Raw genomic sequence first — 26,253 nt, forward strand, 5'->3', positions numbered from 1 at the left:
TCCTTTTCTGCGGGTGGTTTTCGGAGGAGGAGGAGACTCCTTGGCAAGAAATAGGAAAAGAAAGCCGGCCTTTCCCTTCCTCTTGCTTGCTTAGGACCACCGAGCGGGGCGGGAGGGGGGCGCGCCGAGGGGAAGGAAGGCAGGAACCAGGCGATCGCAGCTTCTTTAGGACGCCATGTCGGACGGCGAGAAGCTCAATTTGGATTCCATCATCGGGCGCCTGCTGGAAGGTAAGCGGCTGGGGCTGGGCCGGGCTTTGTGTGGCTGAGAGCGATTGGAGTGCCCGGGTGGCACAGAGTCCAGGGGAAGGGCGAGCGGCGGACCTTACCCGCTTCCCGATCTGCCGCTTCCCCTCCCGGCGCTGGAATGTCCCACGCTGCCGCCCCCGCACCAGCGCCTCTTCGCCAGGCGGCGGGACGCTCTCGACCGGCGCAAGGGAGTTCCCAGGATTTCCAGCAGCGGTTTTACTTCCCCGATCTGGGCCGGAGGAGAAAGGAACCGGATCGAGCTCTGTATTGCGGGATCTCAGCGCCTCGGCGTTTTCTCCCACGCGTTAAGAGGGATGAAATGGCTCAGAAGCGCCCTTTTGGTTTCCCTGCCCTGCTCGCAGATCGGGATGTCTCTGTTTAAGCGGGCGAAGCGGCATATATAATCCCCTTTCCGCCCCGTTTGCGATCGGGGAACCGAGGTCGGTTCAGGGATAAAATCTCCCGGGTGAGCTGCCCCCGCTCCGCCTGCGTCGATTTTCCCACCGCGGCTCTCTTTTGTAGCCACCCAACGCGCCACTTTTGCCCAGCCTCGTTCCTGATCGTTCCCGATGGCTAAAAGAAAAGAGCCGGATGCCGGCGTCGGAAAGAGACATTGCGCAGGATGGAGGGAAAGCTTAGCGGAGGGTCGGGGCGGATGTGAGCCCTGCGCCTCGAGAAAGGGTGTGCCGGTGGCCGTGGGATTCTGCCAGCGCCGTCTGAGTGTTCTTGCAGATACGATCCTGAACATAACAGCGATCGAGCCGTACCGATGTCCGGGGGCTCATCGTCTCCGTATGGAGGTGATGAGCCCCTGACTCAAACGGGGAGCAGAGTTTCCTAACGCTAACGGTGGAAACGAAGAACGGAGAAGCCGAATTGCCAGGCGACTCCTGCCGTTGCTTCTCTTGGGGGCAAATGGAAGGCGGGGTGAGGCGCAGGTGCCGGCCTATCCCTGGGGAAAGACCTTTTGGCTCTCGGGCGAGGATGGGAGAGGCTGAGGCTTGCAGAGGCCCTGACTGAACAGGCTGTTCCGGCCTAGATAGCAGGACCAGAAGTTGAAACTCTTTTAAGGAGGCTTTCTTCAAAAGCTGACCCATCCAAGCAGGAAAAGGTAGTTATCCTAATTCTTGGGATCTCCACACCCAACAAGAAAGGAGGATACATAGGTGTTGACTTAGAAGACCCTTTGCTATTTCAAAAGTAATTACAGATCATCACAGCCCCCAATCGAAGTGTTCACTTTGGTGTCTGTCTCATATATGGTAATTCCGGAGGTATGGAGTCTGGTGTTCTGCTAACCAACTCTGTGGGAGTTGGCTTTCCCAGATTATCCAATTGTGCCCTAGTTCTGATAATCTTGGGATTTAATCTTGCTGAATTTAATTTGTGAGGTGGGTTAAATCTGTTCCTGTTGCAAGGGTGGGTGGAGTTTGAGAGAGATTGGCAGCAGAATAAGTCAGAATTTTGCCCAAGCCTGTGGATTATATAGATTTAGGTTGATGAAATGTCTTAATTTTGCTTTTGATTCAGAGCAGTTTATTAGCAAGACAGCACCAGAAAGAAGAAACCCGTGATCCCAAACTCTGGTTCTGCTATAACTAGAAATTTGGAACACCCCCATCCCATTGCAATTGTTGTGTTAGGGAGTGCCAGTTTATGATAGATGATAGAGGACTGTTTGTGGGACAGTGCTGTCATCCCAAAACGTTAGGTTTTTACCTGCACTGTTAACTGATCCACTTGCTGCAGAGCCTGGTTTTCATTAAAAACAAAATAGTCCCAAAGCAGAATAATTGTTACACTGAAGCAAATAAGGCACAGTTATGAAGCTACTTTAAGACTTTGCTTACTGCATGGCAGTACCCCAGTGTGTGTCTCCTGAGCCAATAATGGCTTGGTAATCTGTGAGAAGCTAAGGTAATGCATGGTGCGCCAGGCACAGATTTGGCTAACGGATTCTGCCTTCCTCAGTCGCAGAAAGAAATAATGCTTTTCATGTGGGAACAAGATATGATTTGGTTATTAAACACCAGAATATTCTAGAAACAAGAAGAGCAATGTGCCTGGAATATCTCTGGGAAGGTGAACCAGCATGAAGATGGCTGCTCGGGAATGAGATTATCAGGGTTTTTTGGGTTTTTTCCCTCTCAGTGCAAGGATCACGTCCAGGCAAGAATGTTCAGCTCTCAGAACATGAGATTCGGGGCCTATGTCTGAAATCACGAGAGATCTTCCTGAGCCAGCCCATCTTGCTGGAACTAGAAGCCCCACTCAAAATTTGTGGTAAGTGGGATGCCATTAGTTCCCCCCCCCCTTCTCTTTTGCTAGACCTCTCTCAAAATGGTTGCCTCCGTAGGCATGGTCAGCCATAAAACACATACTGAACAGAAGATTCTTTACTGGCACTTCCAAAATGAGCTGAAGCTTGCCTTTTAATCTGGTCAGATTGCTCCTCTATCTTTTAGACAAAGCATCACATCGTTATTTTAATTTTCCAAGCATGTCCATGTAAACAAGATACTAGAGGGCAATGCCTTGGGTTGCATTGTATGGTTTTCCCATTTAATCAGTTTTTTAAGTAGGGCAAGAAATCTGGTAGACATGAAAGATGTTGTCTACAGGCACATTGATGCCTATGAATGCCAGACTGCCTCGTTCTGGGATAGTCATTTCCCATCCTTGCCATTCTCACTTAGAAAGAAGACAGCAGACATATAAATGCAATGAGTAAATTGTTGATCAGTTCTTCATCTCTCTTTTTCTTTCTTCTACCATCTCCCAGGTGATATCCATGGGCAATACTATGACTTGCTCCGGCTTTTTGAATATGGGGGTTTCCCCCCAGAGAGCAATTACCTCTTTTTGGGTGACTACGTGGACCGGGGGAAGCAGTCGTTAGAGACAATCTGTCTGTTGTTGGCTTACAAAATTAAATACCCTGAAAACTTCTTCCTTTTGCGTGGCAATCATGAGTGTGCGAGCATCAACCGTATCTATGGTTTCTATGATGAATGTGAGTACATCAAACCGATAAGCTTACAGAGTGGGAAATGAAGCCATGTATTGGTCAAGTACATGTACGTAGATGAGGGTAGCGGTTTGGGGAATGGGGTGTGGCATAGTGTGTTTATGCTGCATGAGTCCTTCTTTCTCTCCAACACCAAAGAGATCTCCAAGATCCGACAAATCTTGCAGGAATGTGGCTGATCAAAACTATTCAGCATTTTTTCCCCAGCTAATTTTTGTCCCTTTCCTGTTTTCCATAGGTAAACGACGGTATAACATAAAATTATGGAAGACCTTCACTGATTGCTTCAACTGCTTACCTATTGCTGCCATCGTTGATGAGAAAATCTTCTGCTGTCATGGAGGTAGGCTATCTGTAATGTTGAGAGTGAGGAAGCTGGTCGTACTACTGATGCCACCAATGCTGCAGGCAAGAGATTGAAGTAATGCAGAATTTCTCCAGATGGTTTGCAATCTGTGTCAACAGGAAAAGAAGTCAAGTAATAGGCAGTGTCAATAGCACAGTGGGGAATTTGGTGTCCTTTGCGTATTGCGTAGGCGTGTTTCCTTTGGGAGGTGGAACGAAGCCTGGGAAAAAGTGAAAGACCATATTGGTTTCCTCTTTGATGCAGCATTTTAGATGAAAAAATTATTCAAGCTAAGTTTGATCCCGTTGAGGGATAAGAATTGACTTAAAGGATTGAGCGTGGAAAGCTTGGTCAGATGTTTTTTTTTCCAGTTAATACCCCTAACAGGAGTGTGTTGTAAAATAGTGATTCCTGGCACAGCCAGTTACACGTTACCTCTAGTGAGACCGACATGTTGAAATAATCTGCTTTATAAATGCAAATTCTGTATTCCAGGACTCTCTCCTGACCTCCAGTCTATGGAACAGATTCGGCGGATCATGAGGCCCACGGATGTGCCTGACCAGGGTCTGCTTTGTGACTTGCTCTGGTCAGATCCTGACAAGGATGTGCAGGGCTGGGGTGAAAATGACCGTGGGGTCTCCTTCACATTTGGCTCAGAAGTGGTCGCCAAATTTCTTCACAAACACGATCTTGACTTGATCTGCAGAGCGCATCAGGTCAGAGCATAAAGCAAGTTAGAAGGGGGTACACCTGGCTGGAGGGGGGAGAAAGGCATCTCTGTGAACTGGAAAGTTACGTAGTTTTAAAGAGAGAAGATAGAAGTGGTGGGGAATGTAGTTGCAAAAGCTGACCATGAATTAAGGAAGGGTTGAAGAATATTGTTGGCAATATTGTTAAACTGGGTTGAGTATATTTGATTGATGGATTCTCCCACCCTGTTTAGGTGGTAGAAGATGGATATGAATTTTTTGCCAAACGGCAGTTGGTGACACTCTTTTCTGCTCCAAACTACTGTGGCGAGTTTGACAATGCAGGGGCAATGATGAGCGTTGATGAGACCCTCATGTGCTCCTTCCAGGTAAGGACTTTTGAAGATGCTACTTTTACAGCTGTTATCCTTTTACGCACATGGCAAGTAATTAAAGGGTGTGCTGTTTTTGTGACAAAGTGAGAAGATTCTGGAATACAATGTTTAAACATCAGTTGTATTTTAAAGGGATTTTTGTATCCATTTCAAATTCTTCCTACTGGGGCAAGATTGTATCTCTGGTTTATAGTAAAAACTGGGATACTCGGGGAAACCAACTTTCCCAGTTGCAATAATTTTGTATTTATGTTATGTCCTCTGCATTGGGTCAATTTTCTGGCTTTATGTTCCAAATTAGTTTTTGCTTCACTTTTATCTCACCTGCAGTGCCACATCCGTGTGGCCACTGCATGGATGGAAATTCAAAAGCTACAGAAATAAGAGTGATTGTTGGATGGATTTTTTGGGGGGAACTGATCAAAGGCAAATTCATGAGGTTTTAGAATTGTAGCAAAAAAAAAAATACTTTGTTAGGTTGAATATGCATGTGTGCATATTATTAATGATTTTAAAAGATAGAGAAATGTGATAAAGGGCCTCAGAACTTCTTTGCCAAAAACAATTCCCATATTTAAAAGAAATTGGGATATTATTCCTTTTTTATTTCTGTTTTGCATTTATTTTGGTCCTCTTTTTTATATGGTACATGAAGCAGATTAGGTGTCTTATGAGTATACAAATTTAGTCCCATAGTTTTCAAAAATGAGGAAAATAATTGAATGTAGTGGGACTTCCTGCTATACTACCCATTTACATAATTTCAGAAGCAGAATGTTCCATGCCAAATGGGACTTTGTAGTTAAAAGCCATGAAAAGAGAGAAAGAAGTGGGGTGAGAAGGAACAATTCCATGTCCTTAAGCTTGTTTTATTCTAAGGCACTAAATTAGAGAACTTTTGGCTGTTTTATTTTTGCCAGTTATAAAGAACTGTGTCTGGAATTGCATTTTCATCGTAGGAATTTTAATACACGGCTCAAATTTCAGGAGGTTTGGTGTTTAGTTTTTTTCACCCTGAAACATTTGCAATAATTAGATCAAGTCAGTAGGAATTTTTCTATCAGGGATCAAGGACAGAAAAAAAAGCTGTTAATTTCCACACACACACACTCCCCCAACCTCTCATCTTAACCTTTTCTTGCTTTTCTGCAGATCTTGAAACCGGCAGACAAGAACAAGGGCAAATATGGTCAGTTCAGTGGCTTGAATCCTGGTGGACGCCCAGTTACTCCACCACGCAACTCGGCCAAAGCCAAGAAGTAACGTGTCCTGCCTGCCCTCCGTCTCAGCAGAAAAGGGGCCTGGGCTGTCTTGCATAGCAGTTACACTGTACAGCAGCTGTACATACCTAGGATGCTAAGGTCCAGCCATTTTTTTAAAGAAAAAAATGTCTGAATGAGATTGAATACAAATAAAAAAAGATCTCATTCTCTAGGAAGGGAATGTCATTATTTTTGGGGGTATTTTTGATTGACTTTTTTGCCAACTGTGTCCAGATGTGTGCACCCCTTTCTCCCCTGGGGGTACCATATCTTTTTTTTGAATAAACATGTAATATTCTTAATGTAGTTGCTTCTCTTTATAGTTTTGGGAAAATAAAATGAAATGGGTTGGGAGAAAAAATGCTTCTTGTTTTCAGACAAAATACTCTCCCAACCCTCCTTTTCCTTTTAAAGCTGGGAAAAAAAACAGAGTCTCAGCAGGATAGTAGTGCCTGTCCTGTACAACTAGATGTATATTCTGAATAGGCTAATTTGGGGAAATGTTCAGACAACTGAACAAATTGTGCCAGTGAAGTCAGAATCTAGCAGTAGCAGCAGCAGCAGCTCTAGTCCTGGAGCTCGATCTCTTATGGGAGAAGTAAAACAAAAAACAGACTTCCTGTTAGAAGGGCAGTGAATCCAATCAAATTCAAGTTATCTAACATTTGATTTGCTGAGGCCTCCTCTTGGGAAGTATCTGATAAACTCTGGACTGGCCTCCCTAGAGGCAATCCTTCCATTGGAACTATTGCTTCTATTATCTCACTGCCTAAAAGAAAATCCTAGAGGGGTTTTCCCCCCCCCGTAATACACCTGCTCCTTAGAATCACTGTACAAGACCTTTAATTAAGAGCAGTTTTAGCTTTTAACTTCAAAGCTGGATTGAAGACCTAGAGAAAGCAGCAAGAAGTAACAAGGGATCAGGCCCAGTCCTTTGCCACCTTCTGTATTTACTGACTAATGGCAGCTTACAGATCGCCTATTTTTTTTTCCCCTTCCTTATTTCACTTTCCATTCCCAGATACCTTCCAACTAATGAGAACTTTTTTGGCAATAAAACTTGTTAATTACAGGGAATAAGAGGAAAATTGGCTCCAAATAGTGGAAGGGTTTATAAGGAAACTTACAAGGTTGGTCTATATTACAGCAGCAATATGCCTTGGCATCAAAACACGGAGAAATATATATATATATATAAAATGAATGTATTAGAGCTTTACATTAGTTGCAAACCCGAAGAAAGAAACGTCTCCTACATTTCTGCTTTTCAAAATAATAATCATAATTCTCCACTGGAAATACTAGTTCCATGACACACTGTTCATTTAATTAAAAAATGGCAACTAAGAGCTGTATCTAGTCAGAAAGTATTTTGCTGGAGGAGGTTGGATTAGAATCCTAACCCGACAAAGACTCCTTGGGATTTAGAGGTGTGTTGCATGCACAGGAATCCAGATGAGCTCATGCATCTCCTTCACTGTCCTCTGCTAGTACGTCCTGGCTGGAAAAGGAGCGGGTCCTCACCTGGGACTCACTTAAAACCGATCCGAAGAATAAGGAACGAAACTGCAAAAGAAAATAACCGTTGGGGAGAAAGAAAGCTAAAAAGATGCAAGCGTTCTTGAAAGTTTCCACATCACGAATTGATTTAACGGGAACAAATTTAAAAAGCACACAAAAAACCTCCTTTATAAATGTAGAAAATATATAGATGGTATTCAGAATAAAGCTTACTATATACCTAGAAGTTGACTGCCTCCTTTCCCTGTTCCTCCCACCTGCTCCAAAGCTGCTCCCAAATGTACTTTTTCACCACACCTCTCTTCCGCATCACCCTTTTCAAGTGACTTTAAAAAAACAACAACCTGATTTTGCAATAGAATGATTAACAAAGCCTGGCTGCTGCCATTAAAAGTCAGTAAATAATGGCTCAGCTCCAACTGAAGTTAGTCATAAACCCAGGACAAACGGTGAGGGAGGGATATGATTGTAAGTATTTAAGTTGGTACACATACCACATTAAAGTACAAGTCAACTTTCCCACATATTATTGAATGACTCAATAAGTCGTTCCATGCATTCATAAACCTGGACCATGTTTTACAAACCACAATGGCTGGATGTAGAGAATATGTAAGTGCCAGGGAGTTATGGTAGACGGTGCCTGGTGATATGGGTAACCACATGGTCACGAATGCAGAGGTCATAGGCACTTTGTCCCAGTTGATTGCAATTGTTCTTGAAAGCAACAGAATAGCAGGATCTCCTTATCATACTGGGCCAAAGTGCCTATGATCTCTGCATTCATCTTTTCCCCAAGAAATTATCCTTTGAAATCTCTACCCTACTCACTTCAATGGCAGCACCCAGACACTGCCCCAATATGACTTTTAGAAGCCTCTGCTTCTGAGCTAAGTGATCTATCACACACTACAGTAGTCAGCAGAACACACCAAAGGGACAGTGTGGGTAGATGCCAATAAGTATTGAAATGGCCACACCTTCTTATACTGAAAAGCACTTACTATCTATGCGCCTCCTTCTCCCATCCTTCAATGTGATGGTCAGGAGATTCTCCAGGCCAATATCTGACATGCTGCACCTTCATGTGCTGAGCAGTAAGATACTTGCTCCACCTACCCTCTTTTGTGGTGGTGTGCCAAGGACGGTATCCTCATTTTCACTCTCTGATTCCCTGGTTTCAGAGCTGGGATGTCTTGTGGTGAAGGCAGAGCTGGGAGATGTTTCCGTTTCATCGCATGTGGTTTCCATGGCTATCATGTAGGTATCAATGTCATCATTGGCAAAGTCACTGGCTGGGGCAACTGGCTTGTGAGTGCTGGAAGAGGCAAATGGGGGCAGGCTTGTTAACTACAGAGCCCTAACTGCCTTTCTTAGAGACGGTGTCCCGTTAATCCTAGGAAAAGACTTCCTTGGGGACACCTGGTTAAGTTCTTATCCCATCAATTAAGTTCTCATACCAAACATCAAGGGATGAATAGCAGGACATACCTTATTTTCCGGGGTATAAGGCGCACCTTTTTTCCTCTAAAGAGAGGCTGAAAATCTGGGTGCATCTTATACATTGAATACAGCATTTTTTGCCTTCCCGAAGCTACGCCCCCTTCACCAAAATGGCCACACATACCCTTATGGGGGCTTTCAGAGACCTCCAGAGGTCTGGGGAGGGCATAAATGGGCCTCTTTTTGCCCCCCCACCCGCCGCCCCAGCAGCACTCTATAAGCCTCTAAAATTGTTATACATGCAATTTTTTTTTAACAAAAAATGGGCCCGTTTTCACAAAAAATGGGCCATTTTTTTTGCTCATTTTTGGCTCCCCCACCCCCAGGAGCACTCTGCAAGCTCCCCCCCCCTGCCCAAGACTATTTATGTCTTTTATTTGAAAAAAAACAGGCCCATTTTCACAAAAACCGGGCCGTTTTGGGGAGGTTTGCAAAGTGCCAAAACTTTTTTTCCCCCTTTTGGAAAGCTCTTTAACTGATTGATGAGAATTACGTGGATCAAACGCTGTGCCAGCAGGAACAAAGTTAGGTGCTGCAGGTTGTCAGCAATTTCCTTCTCCAGCATATGGATAAGTACACCTGGAAAATCTACCTACCTACCTACCTACTCACACTCTCTCCCTCCCTACATACTGTATTTCTCTCTCTCTCTCCCCCACTCCCTACTTACCTACCTACTGTATTTCTCCTCCCCCTCTCTCTATCCCTCTACCTACTTTCTCTCCCTACCTATCTACTGTATTTCTCTCTCTTTCTCTCTCTCTATCCCTCTACCTACCTATTGTATTTCTCTCTCCCTCTCCCTCTATCTACCTGCCTACCTACTGTATTTCTCCCTCTCTCGTGTTATCCCTCTATCTAACTACCTACATTCTCTCTCTCTCCCTACCTACCTACTATATTTCTCTATCTATCTCTATTTCTCTCTGTCTCTCTATCCCTTTATCTACCTATCTACTTTTTTTAAAATTTGGCTCTTCAAAACCTTATACTCCGAAAAATACAGTAATTAATTTAAAACTGAAATATTAAACAGTTCCCAAAGTAACAAAACAGCCATGGATATCCTTTAAGATGGTTCATCAAGACTGGGGAATGACAAACACCTCAGCTGAAAGGGCATCAAAACTGCCCATTTCAAAGTGACACCACTTTCTTGTATGCCAGGGAGAGATGGAGGTAGGTCCTGTTAAATGCTTCATTCTTTTCCAGCAACTTGGTTTATCTCTGTGCCAAGAAGGTTTCGTGCAAGAGGTAGAATATTTCTTACTTGGCTGGAGGATGGCTTTCAGACTCAGAAAGAGTGGCCAGGACCAGTTGTAGTTCCAGCACAGGATCCTCCACAGTAAAAATAGCTGGCCTGGGAAGATAAATATGGGAAGGGTTGGCCATGCATATTTTGACTGGACGGGAATCAAAGAAAAAGCAACAAGAATGGAAACGTGTCCAAGCTGACCAAGCCAAGGTATTGATGTCCCAGGTGAAGCAAAACAGAAAATATGTTCACTGATGCTTACAAAGGCAGATACTTACATCAAACTAGGATCTCTGAGAATCCTCTGTGGAAACACTCAAAGCAATACTGAGAAACAATACGGATACCCTTCAGCGAGTGTTACCCAATACTGTACTTTACAATGGCCTGGTGCCACTGCAGGAGCCTTTATTTGATTGTTAAGCTGTTTAAGCCCTCCTACCTGCCAGGTACGTCAAAATGGATATTGAGGGAAAGATTTGAGGACTCAGCAAAACTCAGGAAACCCTAAAGATGGGGGAGGAGAGAAAAAAGCAATGAAGCAGATTGGGAAGAACAAACTCCACCCCACCCCAAAGAAGGCAGGGATGCTGGATGCAGGCTCACCCGGAATTCCTTCAGGCAAAAAGTGACTTGTATTTCTTGCTTGACGTGGAAGGTCTGGAACTCATCCTCACTCAGGCACATTTCCGTCACCATCATCCGACTTGGCTCTGTCAGACAGAGATGGATCAGAAAACATCTCTTCATAGAGCCACTTCTCTCCATTTCATACAACTTTCCATGGGAAAGCACCTAAAAGGCAGTTGCGGACTCCTGAAGAGAGTCAGGGATTTACAGCCACACTGCTAAGGTGCCCTCAGGATGGAACTTGCTAGCCACAGCATAGTTTGTTAAGGGAGTCTTAAGTAAGTAAGGAAGCCTTGTCTTGTAAGGTTTGGGGGATGAATTGGAAGCCAGGCCTGGTGGGCAGCTCACCTGTCTCTTCTTCTAGGTAACTGCGGAGAGTCACCTTCCCTTTAGGGCTGGCACCCAGAGTCACCTCAGCAAGGTTGAGTGGGAAATGAACCACAGCATCTGCTAACAGCCTGAATTGGATGGAGAAAGGCAGGAAAGAGGCTGAGTAGAAGGAGGAAAACTTTGAAGCTGAACATCCGCAATTCCCTTCTGTACTTAGTCCTTATTGTTTTAGTAATATAATTGGGAGAACAGCATTGGCTGGCAGAAAGCCTTTCCTCTCACTGCTTGTACATATTCTTACATGTAATATCTCAATTTGGGGGAGGGAAAGGGAATGTATAATCACAGTTGGCTGTATTGGTGAGAGGAGTGCAATAGCAATAGCAATAGCAGTAGACTTATATACCGCTTCATAGGCCTTTCAGCCCTCTCTAAGCGGTTTACAGAGAGTCAGCATATTGCCCCCAACAATCTGGGTCCTCATTTTACCCACCTCGGAAGGATGGAAGGCTGAGTCAACCCTGAGCTGGTGGGATTTGAACCGCTGAACTGCTGATCTAGCAGTAGCTTGCAGTGCTGCATTTAACCACTGCGCCGCCTTGGCATGTACATTTAATAAATCAAAATAAATAATTCCCAAAATTTCCTCTCATCTATGTTGACATTTGTAAATTATGCCTTGCTGACACATTGCCTGCTGTACTGATAAGTGAGCCTCTGGATGGTGGAATTCCAGTGCAAACAATGCACACAGCACATGAATGTGCGTGGCTGTCAGTACCTTTCCTACAGATGCATCTATAAGGCATAATAGCCTCCCATCCCCCTGCACTAAAATATCTCTCAGTCACATCATGATCGCACCTGGGAGAAGCACGCAGCAAATGGGCATATTGTGTTTTGTCAAAAACAGCCTGTAACAATTCACATTCCTGGAATGACAAATCATGAGTCTTGACAACCCCTGCAATGAATATATGAGGGAGGGAGGGAGGGAGGGAGGGAGAGAGAGAGAGGGGGGAGGAGAGGAGGGGGAGAGAGAGAATGCAAATTTATTACACTAAGACATCCTTTCAACATTGATTTGTTGAAATGCCATAGTTCACTAGATCCCATATAAAATGAAACCAAACAAGCCCCATTACTTGAAGCCAATCTGATTGTCAGGGAAAATGGCCTAGGCCCTAGGGCTTATCTCTCACAGGGCCCTGAGCCTAATGCTGCTGGAGAGGTGATAAATTTTAGGGAAAAGAAGCATTTCCCCCTTTCAAGGACAAAAGGAAAAAAGCTGACATTGATGATAGGGGTGGGTGGGGAGTAAAAGCTTTTAACGAAATATGTGCTTATTAACAAGTGAAACACTTTTCCATGCATTCATTAAAGACAGCACTGTTAAGACAGTTCATGCTTCTTACAGGTTAAGTTCAATTCACAAGCCAGCCATTCCCGATTTTATGCAGATCACAAAAGTTAAAATCTCCTTTAATCTCAGCTCAATTTACTATGGTGAGTTCAAAGACACGACCACACAGGTTTCTTAACGTTAGTAGAGAAGTTAGTTTATACTGACATCTGCATTTTTTTCCAATGTCTCCCATCTAGCTTATAGCCCAGGCATACTGTGATAATTTCCCATCCATGATGCTGCTTAACTTCCAAGCTTAGATTGTTACAGCTACACACACACACACAAACACACACACACACACTCATAATAACTGTATCTGTGAGCATAATACACTTAGACCCTTCTCAGATAGCGTACAAGTAATATAGATAGATACATATACATAGATGCAGATAGCTATCACTAAATCCTAAAATTTAATATGTTCCCATTCTGAAATCTTGGTAGATTTTGAAGTAAAGGCTCAAGTGTTCCAAGTATTTTAATATTTTAGTGGCTGTATCGAATGCCGCCTGCTATATTTGCACAGACCATAGCAACAGACAGGTTTAACAGTATACTTTTGCAAAATCGTTTTTCCTAAACAAGGTATTTTTGAAAAATTGTAGAATAAAGGATATACTCAGCTTGTATAACTTGGAGGCAGTTAAGTATGTTACAGTTACTGTATAGAAAAATGATATTCACAAATTCAGACTCTTGTTTTTGTACATGTGAGATATCATCTTTATCAACTAAAACAACTGCTAAATGAAACCACAGAAGCACTTAACAGTATTTCTATAGGCACTGAAAGCAGAAAATTAGGGTAGTATAGTACCTATCAGCAGGGGCTGATTGTGTGTTCCTTCCTATACTCTATGTTATGTGTCTTATGGATGACTGGGGGGTGGGGACCCAAACTAATGGGTAAATCACTTTCTCTGGCTCCAAACTGCAAGGATTTGCTGGCAGTATGGCTGGTAGTTCTGTTCCTGGCTCCTGAAGGCATCAGACACACATTTTTCACTTCCTTAGCCTTCAGCCTAAGAACAAACTCTGAACTCTTCATTCAACTTTCAAGATCTTTGCAGCCCTTTATTACTTCAGTTAAAAAGTGATACAGATCTGTGGTTTTTAATGTCAAGGTGGTCCTCAACTTATGACCACAATTGAGCCCAAAATTTATGTTGCTAAGTGAAACGTTTAAGTGAGTTTTGCCCCATTTTACGACCTTTTTGCTATAATTGTAAAGTGAAACACTGCAGTTGTTATGGGTACTAACACAGTTGTAAAGAGAACCTGGCTTCCCCATCGACTTGCTTGTCAGAAAGTCACGAAAGGGGATCACCTGAGCCTCAAATATGGCAACCGTCGTAAATATGAGTCAGTTGCCAAGCCTCTGAATTTGGATCATGTGACCATGGGGATGTTGCAACGGTCCTAAAGTGTGAAAAATGGTCCTAACTGTTTTCAATGCTGTTCTAATTTTGAACAGTCACTAAATGAACTGTTGTTAAGTTGAGGAATGTCCTTAAAATAGATCCTGCTCTCCCATTTAGGTATGAATAAGCAGCAGGATTTCTGAACCACAGGTGATCATCCCTCCATCCAAAGGACACACACCCCCTTCTAAAGTTAAGCCTTTTCATGTTCAAGGAGGGCTCTTTCCCAGTGCTCACCATATTTGCAATGCAGTTGAACACGGAACCGGTTCGTCTTGGGAGTCAGTGACATGAGACATTTCTCCACTGTCTTCTCCAGAGCAGGGATTGAGCGGAATACAGCTAGGAAAGACTGCAAGGCACAATTGTGTGAGACTGTTCTTAAAGCAAAAGAAAGCCACTAAGAGTCTCAAATTAGGATGGGGGAAAATTCAAGTTCAAACCCCAAGATAGCTTTTAAATTCAGTGGCCAGGTTGATTTCATGAGTTCAGTTACAGACCAAACGGTTGGATCTGCCTATGTCACTGACTTGAAAGGGATTCAGAGACCACAAGAACCTGGAGGGGGAATATTTACTTGAGTTTTGAGGAAACGCTCTCTGCAACATTCAAGAGCATCTCACCTTCATGAGCACTTTGCATCGTAAAGCACCGTCATCTGGGTCTGATCCAGATTCTCCAGCCTGGTAGTGCTGGAAGAAGAGTGAGGTGAAGAGGAAGCAGGCATAGGCAGAGCGCGATGTGTTTATTGCACGCAAAGACAACTGGAAAGATAAAACAGGAAATAACACTAGGGCAGGAAATAGCTCCTCTTCTCTCCAGCCTTTAGCTTTCTCTCATTTTTCAAAACCTAGCAGCTAGGGGAGGGACGCTTGGTCAGATCAGGTCCAGCATTCTATTCTCCCATTCAGTGTCTATGGGTCTCCCACACCAGACCGTGAAGCAGTGTTTTTCAACCTTGGCATCTCTTAAGATGTGTGGATTTCAGTTTCCACAATCTCCCAGCCAGCATGCTTACAGGAAACGGCAACTTTACACCAATATTCCCTAGCAACTGTTACTGAAGACATTCTGATTCTCTTTTTCTTCTCCAATTACTCAGTGGATCTTTTGAGGTGAACTGTGACCAAAATTATACACAGTGTGACTGCTGTCACTCAAAAAAAAATGAATAGAAGCATTGCAAAATTATTTTACATTACTTTATTTACATTCCCAATAGTAAAACTTGCCTTTCACTGCAGTGCAGCATACTGAAGTTGCTACCCCCACCTCCCCCATCCATTTCCTGGTCAGTTAAGTGTCTTGTAAGGATTAAGCATAACTTGTCCAAACATGAAACAAACTCGAATTGTCAAACAGTACAAATCAAAATTGCTGACGAACAAACTATACAGATGCACCAATTTAGACTAATATATATTGTAGCCCTGCTTTGATCAGGACGGTGCTTACCAGGACCTTATTTTTATGCAAACAAAATTATTTCCTGGCCACCTAAGAGATAGGTATCTAATGAACAGTTTTGATTTGTATTGCAATAAATACATTGCATTGCAAGTTTCCATTATATCCTGTTCTATATTTTAAAATACATTGCAAGTTTATATATATATTTGCATCAGAGTGGCAAATGAATTAACACCTAAAACCCAACTTTTCCCATAATATTTTATATTTAACTTTAAAAAAATTGCCTTATTTTTTCTGTGGAATATACAGTCATGTGAAAAAGAAAGCACTTTCTTTTTCACATAACTGTAGCTTTCCATTTATATAATATTCATTTAAAAGTTCTCCAAGCAAATATCTCTCAGATCCTCTCTTACCCCTTCTTCTAGTGGTTCAATGTAGATTTCCTCTCCAATCCGGGAGAGAGCATGTACTGCTTTCCCCAGGGCTGCACAAGGGACACAAGAACACAAAGAACCGGATAAAGTTTAGTCTCATACAATGTGAAACGCTGTTTCTTACACTAGCTAGGAATCTGTGTAGGGGGAAATTACCCATCACAACTCCCTCCTGCTACTAATTAATTATTAGTATTTATATGAAGGCTGGGTTTACTTCTTCATTTTATGGTTATCTGGGAGGAAGAAGGAAAGGTGCATTGTAATATCAACAGTGGAAAAGGCTAAAGCCAAAAATGATCATCCTTTCTCTCTTTAATCCTGCCCTTGTTCTTAATCTCTCTATCCTGCAACGATTGTTATTTTACTGATGAAAAAGCTCCTTTAGAAGTGTCTTCTACACATATACCTGTTTTTGGAAGGATCAGATCAGAAATTAATACCCTTACCCAAAATTTAAGGGACTCACAAAATTGGACTCAAAGTGGCAACTGACATCTTGTGTACCAATTGTGTATGAACCTCTGCAATCTATTCTATTCAGATATTGCAGCAAAATGTGGCATAATTATAGTGGTATCTCATCAGACTCATGTAACCCTTTTGATCTATGAACTACGCTGTTATCAGGAGACCTGTGGCTGCAATTCAAAATGCTGGTTATTATCTATGAATACTTTGTTATCCAAAGAACCATCTGTCCTTTGTGGTTTCTGCCCAGCCCAGATGATCATGTTCCTTGTCTCACCCATTAAGCAGTGTCATCTGATAGGGCCTTGGAACTATACTTTTTTTTTTTGGTCATAGCACATGGCCTTTGGAACACCAAACTACTTGAAGTATGCATGGTACCTACTCTGGTCATGTTCAAATGAGCTCTGGAAATCTATTTTTCCCCTAGATCTTTGAATTATAGTAGGTGATGGATCTTACATTTTTTAATGATTCTTTTTCTTATGCCATTGTTGTTTTGCTTTAATGGTACTTTATTATCATTTGTACCATATGCTGGCCAGAGTTGCTGTAGAGTTAAGTAGCCTTATAAAATTTTAAAATAAATAACTACCAGTAAACAAAGTTGTTGTGCATAGCTCACCTTTCACATTGCCCCCTGTAACTATGCACTTCATGCCAAAGGAGAAATGTCATAGAGAACTCTAGTAGAACTGGGAAGAAAAAAAATATTTGCATGATTACTCTTCATCTAATACCGAATGGGAACTCTATTTCACAAAGAAGATACTAGAAAATAAGAGAAAATTGCATGTTCACACACATAGACATAAATCATCACAAATTCACATTTTGGCAATACATTCACATACTATTGAAATTAATAATCTGTATTCATGCTTTTTGGGCATTTGAAGGGCATGAGGTTTCTACTTTGCATGTTTAGTCCAATCCCCAAAGCCAGCCACTAGATTAACATGCAAATTTTAAAAAATAATACACTTACATAATACAAAATACAGAACCATTAACAAGAGTATGGAAAAGATTCTCAGCCCAGTTCATAGAACAGAGTGTCCATGTGAATTGGATAAGGCAGTGCTATTCTAGTGGAAGAGTACAAGAGATGTGACAAAGTGTCAAGTCTTTGACAGAAATTATAAAGGTATGGGGCATAGAATTATAACACAGAATTAGTTTTCTATGAGGGCCTGCCTCTCACCTCCAAAATTGTCTTGGATATCAATCCTAGCCTCCCTAGGCTTTGGTGTCTAGAATTAGATTTTGAACAGTTGCATGAAATGTATGGAAATGGGGCATTTAGCTTTAATTGCTCAGGAAGTGAACAATAAAACTTACAGTACTACATTTTTTTCACAATCCGAAGGTGTCATAAGATCCTCTTTACACCACACAATGAAACAAGTACATGGTAATAATTCACAGCATTGGGATGCCAAAGAAATTATGGTTTCAGAAAAGGCTCTCCAGTGGTTTTACGTTTGGAAGAAACTATTCGACATCATCTTTTCAGCTAAATGGAAAATTGTCAAATGTGTTTTTAGGAGAATATGAATTTAATTTCAAACTCCATTTTGTGCTTATTGCTATATACAGGTAATCCTTGACTAATGACCACAATTGAGCCCAAAATGTATGTTGCTAAATGAGAAATTTGTTAAGCGAGCTGTGCCCCATTTTTACGACTTTTCTTGCCACTTTTGTTAATTGCAGTTGTTAAATTAGTAATACAATTGTTAAGTGAATCTGGCTTTTCCATTGACTCTGCTTGTCAGAAGGTCGCAAAAGGGGATCATGTGACTCCAGGACACTGCAACCGTCATAAATATGACTCATTCTCCAAGCAGCTGAATTTTGATCACATGTCCATGGGGATGTTGCAATGGTCATACATGTGAAAAATGGTCATAAGTCACTTTTTTCAGTGCCATTGTAACTTCGAATGGTCATTAAATGAACTAAGTCGAGGACTACCTGTAATCTCCAGAAATTGCCTGTCTGAATAGCTGAAAAGCACCAGCCTTGCTTCTTCATCGTCTTTTTTAAAATAGCTGTTTCATGAAACTCCATGCCTTAACAAGGTATGGAAAAATTGGTTTAGCATTCCAGATACATAGATAGATGGATATAGATGGTTTGGCATTTCATAAATAGGCAATTGCTAGAATAGGATTTGTTTTAGTAGAGTGATTTGGTTGTGAGGCTGACCCTGTCCTAACTAGGAAAGGACAGTTGTTCCCTTAGCAGAAAGGGGTTTGGGGGGACAAATTCAACGAATATTCTAAGTAATCTTGATGACGCAATTCTGCTTCTTTGTGCAAAAGTAAACTCTGCATATTACTTTAAACATATTATTTTACTTTAAACAAGCAAAGCACTTCAGCTCCAACAGCTCTGAGAAGTTGAAGCTGTCACCCAGCCTACTTAAAAGAGGCAGGAATACTGTGCAAGGTCAGCGTCTGTCTGTCTGTCTGTCTGTCTGTCTGTCTATCATCTATCTATCTATATCTATCTATCTATCTATCTATCTATCTATCTATCTATCTATCTATCTATCTATCTATCATCTATCTATCTATCATCTATCTATCTATCTATCTATCTATCTATCTATCTATCTATCTATCTATCTATCTATCTATCTATCTATCTATCTATCTTAAGGTGACCAGACGTCACGCTTTTGGCGGGGCACCCCCGCTTTTTGATACATTTTCCCGCGTCCCTCCCGCTTTTTCAAAAGGCACGCTTTTTTTGGCGCTTGCAGCTCCCGCCCATCAGCTGCTGGGCTGGCTCAGCGTTCTGTTCTATGCTACCTACAAATTTAAGCCAGCCCAGCCTGCCATTCACTGATTTAATTGGCCTGGACTCCAGCCAATCAGTGAGCTGGCCAACCAGCTCACTGATTGGCTGGAGTCCACTTAGCTTAGCACGCCTGCGCGAGCCTCCATTTCATTTCGTCTTTTGCTTGCAGCTGCGCTTACTCACTGGTGAGTAATCATGTTATAGATTGGTACCAGTGGGAATCGGGAGGCGCTATGGGGAGGAGACAGGCCTCCTCTCCTCCTTCTCCCTGTTTGCGGAGTTCATTTCATCTCCTCGCGTTACAGCCAGCCCCTGTGCGCTGCACCGCCACGGGCGCAGAAGCTCCGGAACTGAGCGGTTCTCTGCGCGAGCCGCTGCCGCCCTCCCCCACCCATCAGCTGCTAGCTCGCTGGGCTGGCTACTGTAGCGTGTGAGGAGGCAGATGAGTGGGGAACGAATGAGCCGCCCATTCGTTCCCCTGTCCATACGCTGCTGGCTTCCATGGGCTGGCTATTGTAGCGTGTGAGCGGGCAGATGAGTGGGGAACGAATGAGCCACCCATTCGTTCCCCTGTCCATACGCTGCTGGCTTCCATGGGCTGGCTATTGTAGCGTGTGAGCGGGCAGATGAGTGGGGAACGAATGAGCCGCCCATTCGTTCCCCTGTCCAGACGCTGCTGGCTTCCATGGGCTGGTTATTGTAGCGTGTGAGCGGGCTGATGAGTGGGGAACGAATGAGCCGCCCATTCGTTCCCCTGTCCAGACGCTGCTGGCTTCCATGGGCTGGTTATTGTAGCGTGTGAGCGGGCAGATGAGTGGGGAACGAATGAGCCACCCATTCGTTCCCCTGTCCAGACGCTGCTGGCTTCCATGGGCTGGCTACTGTAGCGTGTGAGCGGGCAGATGAGTGGGGAACGAATGAGCCACCCATTCGTTCCCCTGTCCATACGCTGCTGGCTTCCATGGGCTGGCTATTGTAGCGTGTGAGCGGGCAGATGAGTGGGGAACGAATGAGCCGCCCATTCGTTCCCCTGTCCATACGCTGCTGGCTTCCATGGGCTGGCTATTGTAGCGTGTGAGCGGGCAGATGAGTGGGGAACGAATGAGCCGCCCATTCGTTCCCCTGTCCATACGCTGCTGGCTTCCATGGGCTGGCTATTGTAGCGTGTGAGCGGGCAGATGAGTGGGGAACGAATGAGCCGCCCATTCGTTCCCCTGTCCATACGCTGCTGGCTTCCATGGGCTGGCTATTGTAGCGTGTGAGCGGGCAGATGAGTGGGGAACGAATGAGCCGCCCATTCGTTCCCCTGTCCATACGCTGCTGGCTTCCATGGGCTGGCTATTGTAGCGTGTGAGCGGGCAGATGAGTGGGGAACGAATGAGCCGCCCATTCGTTCCCCTGTCCATACGCTGCTGGCTTCCATGGGCTGGCTATTGTAGCGTGTGAGCGGGCAGATGAGTGGGGAACGAATGAGCCGCCCATTCGTTCCCCTGTCCATACGCTGCTGGCTTCCATGGGCTGGCTATTGTAGCGTGTGAGCGGGCAGATGAGTGGGGAACGAATGAGCCGCCCATTTGTTCCCCTGTCCATACGCTGCTGGCTTCCATGGGCTGGTTATTGTAGCGTGTGAGCGGGCAGATGAGTGGGGAACGAATGAGCCACCCATTCGTTCCCCTGTCCAGATGCTGCTGGCTTCCATGGGCTGGCTACTGTAGCGTGTGAGCAGGCAGATGAGTGGGGAACGAATGAGCCGCCCATTCGTTCCCCTGTCCATACGCTGCTGGCTTCCATGGGCTGGCTATTGTAGCGTGTGAGCGGGCAGATGAGTGGGGAACGAATGAGCCGCCCATTTGTTCCCCTGTCCATACGCTGCTGGCTTCCATGGGCTGGCTATTGTAGCGTGTGAGCGGGCAGATGAGTGGGGAACGAATGAGCCACCCATTCGTTCCCCTGTCCAGATGCTGCTGGCTTCCATGGGCTGGCTATTGTAGCGTGTGAGCGGGCAGATGAGTGGGGAACGAATGAGCCGCCCATTCGTTCCCCTGTCCATACGCTGCTGGCTTCCATGGGCTGGCTATTGTAGCGTGTGAGCGGGCTGATGAGTGGGGAACGAATGAGCCGCCCATTCGTTCCCCTGTCCAGACGCTGCTGGCTTCCATGGGCTGGCTATTGTAGCGTGTGAGCGGGCTGATGAGTGGGGAACGAATGAGCCGCCCATTCGTTCCCCTGTCCAGATGCTGCTGGCTTCCATGGGCTGGCTACTGTAGCGTGTGAGTGGGCAGATGAGTGGGGAACGAATGGGCGGCTCATTCGTTCCCCTGTCCAGACGCTGCTGGCTTCCATGGGCTGGCTATTGTAGCGTGTGAGCGGGCAGATGAGTGGGGAACGAATGGGCGGCTCATTCGTTCCCCTGTCCAGACGCTGCTGGCTTCCATGGGCTGGCTATTGTAGCGTGTGAGCGGGCAGATGAGTGGGGAACGAATGAGCCACCCATTCGTTCCCCTGTCCAGATGCTGCTGGCTTCCATGGGCTGGCTATTGTAGCGTGTGAGCGGGCAGATGAGTGGGGAACGAATGAGCCGCCCATTCGTTCCCCTGTCCATACGCTGCTGGCTTCCATGGGCTGGCTATTGTAGCGTGTGAGCGGGCTGATGAGTGGGGAACGAATGAGCCGCCCATTCGTTCCCCTGTCCAGACGCTGCTGGCTTCCATGGGCTGGCTATTGTAGCGTGTGAGCGGGCTGATGAGTGGGGAACGAATGAGCCGCCCATTCGTTCCCCTGTCCAGATGCTGCTGGCTTCCATGGGCTGGCTACTGTAGCGTGTGAGTGGGCAGATGAGTGGGGAACGAATGGGCGGCTCATTCGTTCCCCTGTCCAGACGCTGCTGGCTTCCATGGGCTGGCTATTGTAGCGTGTGAGCGGGCAGATGAGTGGGGAACGAATGGGCGGCTCATTCGTTCCCCTGTCCAGACGCTGCTGGCTTCCATGGGCTGGGTAACCTAGTTAGAACTTATTTGGAGTCTGGCAGCACGTGGCTGTATTGTAAAAGGTCTGAGGGAGAGCTCATTGTCCATGGGAAAAACGTTGGGGCAAATTCTGTTTACGCGGTGGTTTCGAGATGCTGGATAATGGATGTTCTTTCTCCGTCGCGATCTCCTCTTTTGATCTGTGACCACCGTTCTATTTGAGAGAGAGAGAGAGAGAGAGAGGGAGGGAGGAAGGGGGAGAACGCGAATGTGTGTATCCCTTCTTCCTTCAGCCCAACACTCTAGCCCGGCTTGGCTCCTGCTTCGTCTCTCCTGCCTCTTTGCTTCTCTGTTCGATTGTTGAAAGCGGGAGCCAAACCGGGTCATTCCTTCCAAGGATTTGCCATTTGAGAGAGAGAGGGGGAGGGAGGGAGGAAGGGGGAGAACGCGAGTGTGTGTATCCCTCCTTCCTTCAGCCCAACACTCTAGCCCGGCTTGGCTCCTGCTTCGTCTCTCGCTTCTCTGTTCGATTGTTGAAAGCGGGAGCCAAACCGGGTCATTCCTTCCAAGGATTTGCCATTTGAGAGAGAGAGGGGGAGGGAGGGAGGAAGGGTGAGAACGCGAGTGTGTGTATCCCTCCTTCCTTCAGCCCAACACTCTAGCCCGGCTTGGCTCCTGCTTCGTCTCTCCTGCCTCTTTGCTTCTCTGTTCGATTGTTGAAAGCGGGAGCCAAACCGGGTCATTCCTTCCAAGGATTTGCCATTTGAGAGAGAGAGGGGGAGGGAGGGAGGAAGGGGGAGAACGCGAGTGTGTGTATCCCTCCTTCCTTCAGCCCAACACTCTAGCCCGGCTTGGCTCCTGCTTCGTCTCTCCTGCCTCTTTGCTTCTCTGTTCGATTGTTGAAAGCGGGAGCCAAACCGGGTCATTCCTTCCAAGGATTTGCCATTTGAGAGAGAGAGGGGGAGGGAGGGAGGAAGGGGGAGAACGCGAGTGTCTGTATCCCTCCTTCCTTCAGCCCAACACTCTAGCCCGGCTTGGCTCCTGCTTCGTCTCTCGCTTCTCTGTTCGATTGTTGAAAGTGGGAGCCTGCTTTTTAACATTACATAGTATCAGTTTCAAGAATGCATGCAATCCTGAAAATTTGTAACAAACTTGTTGAAGGGCCTATGAAATATTTTCTAGTTTAATGTAGAATAAGTATTCTTAATAAAAGAAAAAGTCATTTTTATTTAATCAATTGCATTCCTTTTTATAATGACATTAATTAACTAAACTGGAAATAAATCTATGTTTTGCTAGAGTTTTAAAATTAAAAAACCTTACATTTTGTTGCTATTATTTTAATCAGTGTTTTGCCAAGTGAAATTATATAATGGTTCCTCATGTCTCTGTAATTTTCTAAATCTCATCCAGAAGTACCACAGAATCTGGCATTTTCAGCAGAATGATGCTGATGCTAATAAAACATCCTGATTTTTGGTGAAAGGATGGAAAGAGGAAGGAAGGAGGAAGAGAGATCTAAACAGCAGAAAGACAGAAGGCAGATAGGCAAGAGGAAGGAAGGAAGGAGAAAGAATGGAAAGGAAGGAAGGCTAGAAGGAAGAAAGAGGGAGGGAGGGAGAGAAGGAAGGAAGGAAGGAAGGAAGGAAGGAAGGAAGGTGAAAGGAGGAAGGAAGGAAGGAAGGGGTACTTCCACTTGTAGGCCTGGGACTGAATGCAGGAGGAGTCTCTCCATAGGATCAGCTGCTCTTCTGATCATGGTCTATGAAAATGTTACTGCCTGCCTGATGCAAATTTAGACAGATGGTGCTTTGGGCTGCCCCTCAAATCCCCCCCTTACTCCTCGCCCTGTAGAATTCAGCCCCCTGAGTTTTGCCTTTGAGGGGCATGTGTGGTTATGGCAGATGGCAGAGTCAACTGGAGGTTGAGAGGGGATTGGGGGCTTTTGTCCGCCTGTGGAGTTCTCCCCATGGACAGGATGGGATGTTGGCATGAAAGGGATCCGGGCACAATCTCACCTGTTCCAAGTAAAGTTGCCTTTTGCAATTGGCTACCGGTAATCCTCGACTTACGACCAGGATTGATCCCCCAATTTCTGTTGCTAAGGGAGACGTTTGTTAAATGATTTTTGCCTCATTTTGCGACCTTTTATTGCCACGTTAAGTGAATCATGGTGGTTGTTAAGTCAGGAACATGGCTGGTTAGTGAGCAAAGTTACAATGGCATTGAAAAAAGTGACTGATGACCATTTTTCACACTTAGCGACCATTTTCACACTTAGCGACCGTTGTGGCATCCTCATGGTTACGCGATCAAAATGTGGATGTTTGGCAACAGATTCGTATTTCTGATGATAGTTTGAAATGGTGACAGTATAAATTATTGCTGGTGTAATACTTAACAATGGTTTTTAAGGATTTCTTTTATTTATAGAATACCTTTTTATTATTTTGGGGGGATTTTTACTTTTAAATTGTTTATAAAATGTATTTACTACAAGAAATGTTCCTTTTTGCAAATGTGATCTTTGCAAATCTTTGTGATGCAATATGTTCAGACCAGGTTTATGTGTCTCAAAGTGGCTGCTATTCTATGGGCAGGCCAGGTTGGTGCAAGGCAGCTTTGCCAGATTTGGTGTGTTTCACCCTCATTGAATTTTATATCGTATAAAGAATGGAAGGAGGAAGGAAGAGAAAAAAGGAGGGAGGAAGGAAGGAAGAGAGGGAAAGAGCAGAAGACAGATAAGGTGAAGGTAGATAAGCAAGAGGAATGAAGGAAGAAGTGAGGAGTCTCGAGGAGGGGGAAAACATTTAGTGACCAAAGTTACAATGGCATTGAAAAAAGTGACTGATGACCATTTTTCACACTTAGCGACCGTTGCGACCATTTTTCACACTTAGCGACCGTTGCAGCATCCTCATGGTCACGTGATCAAAATTTTGTTTGGCAACAGATTCGTATTTATGCTGGTTTCAGTGTCCTGGGGTGACCTTTTGACAAAAAAATTTTTTTTTAATCAAGCCCCCCCCCCCCCCCCCCCCGGTCAAGGCTGTCCCTCTTTTCCAATCTGAAAATCTGGTCACCTTAATCTATCTATCTATCTATCTATCCTAATCTAAGAAAAGATACCTTGGTATGAAAGGCATCAGTCCACCGTCGTCTGAATGCTAAATTCCCCATCTGGACACATGTTTTGCTCTGCTCTTTGGACACAAGGCTTCACCACCTCATCCCAAAGCTAAATCCTGCTGAATGGCCACCCTTGGCATGAGAAAGAAGCTGCAGCTCCGCAATCCTGTAAGAAAAAAAGGACTACACACACACACAAAACCCACCGTCCCAAACCTTTTGCTATTATAACAAATTCCTCCTTTTGCTGCCTCCCTCCAACAGCAACGCAAAAGAAACAACCTCCGCTCCACCCACTCTGCATTCTCATTGGACAATACGACTGCCAGGTCCTGCCGGGCAAGCACGTGAGAAACAACTTAAATCTTATTTGTGGCTTTTCGTCCACGTGATCAACGCGGAGCTTGGACCGGAGGGTAGGCTGCAGCTCTTCCTCGATTCAAATGAAAGGGAAGGGAGGGGGGTCAGATTCGAGGGCTCTTCTGATTTTCATTAATCCTTTGATTATGGCTGCGGTGCCCGGAAAGGGGCGGTCTTACGCATGCGCTGAATCAATCGAAGGAGGAAGTTACTTTGCAATGGGCGATCTCGCCTTGCTTTTAGGTCTAACGAAAAGGGAAGAGGGTTTATTGTCCCTAAACTCGCTTTCTTGGAGTAAGCCTCATTGAAATCAGTGAGACTTTCTTCTAAGTAAGCCGGGATAGGATTAAATATGCACATACACACAGATCGATCGACCTATCTACCTACCTATTTTCACGGGTGTAGTATTCGGGTCTTGCCAAGACAATCTCAATCTTACACGGGAAAAGACCCGAATGCAACAAGACCCCTATCAGCAACAAGACCCCTACCCTGATAGGACATTATTTGGGAAAATGATATTTTACTTTTCTGAACTTTTTGCAATTGGATACGTGTCCAGTAGTAGATATCAACGCTAAAGATATTTGTTTTATTTTAAAGACTGTTTTTCATTTAAGTGTA

The 26,253-nt window shown here is 44.7% G+C and overlaps 2 protein-coding genes across 2 annotated transcripts; one reads left to right on the plus strand and one right to left on the minus strand.

Annotated features, from left to right (window-relative positions):
- Positions 1–31: 31 nt before the first annotated feature.
- Positions 32–6,273, plus strand: PPP1CA (protein phosphatase 1 catalytic subunit alpha). The gene is made up of 7 exons (XM_014064182.2): positions 32–230; positions 2,400–2,531; positions 3,031–3,261; positions 3,515–3,619; positions 4,118–4,341; positions 4,569–4,703; positions 5,862–6,273. The coding sequence occupies exons 1-7, from the start codon at positions 176–178 to the stop codon at positions 5,970–5,972; spliced, it is 993 nt and encodes a 330-aa protein (XP_013919657.1). The 5' UTR covers positions 32–175; the 3' UTR covers positions 5,973–6,273.
- Positions 6,274–7,064: 791 nt separating this feature from the next.
- RAD9A (RAD9 checkpoint clamp component A) lies at positions 7,065–25,537 on the minus strand. Its single transcript, XM_087713794.1, has 12 exons — positions 25,267–25,537; positions 16,989–17,058; positions 15,872–15,942; positions 14,666–14,806; positions 14,280–14,394; positions 12,075–12,174; positions 11,229–11,338; positions 10,857–10,963; positions 10,693–10,757; positions 10,266–10,355; positions 8,612–8,810; positions 7,065–7,537 (listed from the first exon to the last, which is right to left on the minus strand). The coding sequence occupies exons 2-12, from the start codon at positions 17,020–17,022 to the stop codon at positions 7,433–7,435; spliced, it is 1,137 nt and encodes a 378-aa protein (XP_087569920.1). The 5' UTR covers positions 17,023–17,058; positions 25,267–25,537; the 3' UTR covers positions 7,065–7,432.
- Between the last annotated feature and the right edge of the window lie 716 nt (positions 25,538–26,253).

This window comes from Thamnophis sirtalis, unplaced genomic scaffold, assembly GCF_051295495.1.
Source record: "Thamnophis sirtalis isolate CommonGarterSnake01/CBP01778 unplaced genomic scaffold, rThaSir2_p1.2 scaffold_1, whole genome shotgun sequence".
NCBI lineage: Eukaryota > Metazoa > Chordata > Lepidosauria > Squamata > Natricidae > Thamnophis > Thamnophis sirtalis.

Excerpts from the sequence above, each read along its gene's own strand:
- PPP1CA (XM_014064182.2), top strand. The coding sequence starts at position 176 with ATGTCGGACGGCGAGAAGCTCAATTTGGATTCCATCATCGGGCGCCTG. Across the intron at positions 3,620-4,117 it reads AATCTTCTGCTGTCATGGAG|GACTCTCTCCTGACCTCCAG; the intron begins GTAGGCTATCTG and ends TCTGTATTCCAG. Across the intron at positions 4,342-4,568 it reads TGATCTGCAGAGCGCATCAG|GTGGTAGAAGATGGATATGA; the intron begins GTCAGAGCATAA and ends CACCCTGTTTAG.
- RAD9A (XM_087713794.1), bottom strand. The coding sequence starts at position 17,022 with ATGAAGTGCATAGTTACAGGGGGCAATGTGAAAG. Across the intron at positions 12,175-14,279 it reads TCAACTGCATTGCAAATATG|GGGTTGTCAAGACTCATGAT; the intron begins GTGAGCACTGGG and ends TATTCATTGCAG. Across the intron at positions 7,538-8,611 it reads GCACACCACCACAAAAGAGG|TTTCGTTCCTTATTCTTCGG; the intron begins GTAGGTGGAGCA and ends TTTCTTTTGCAG.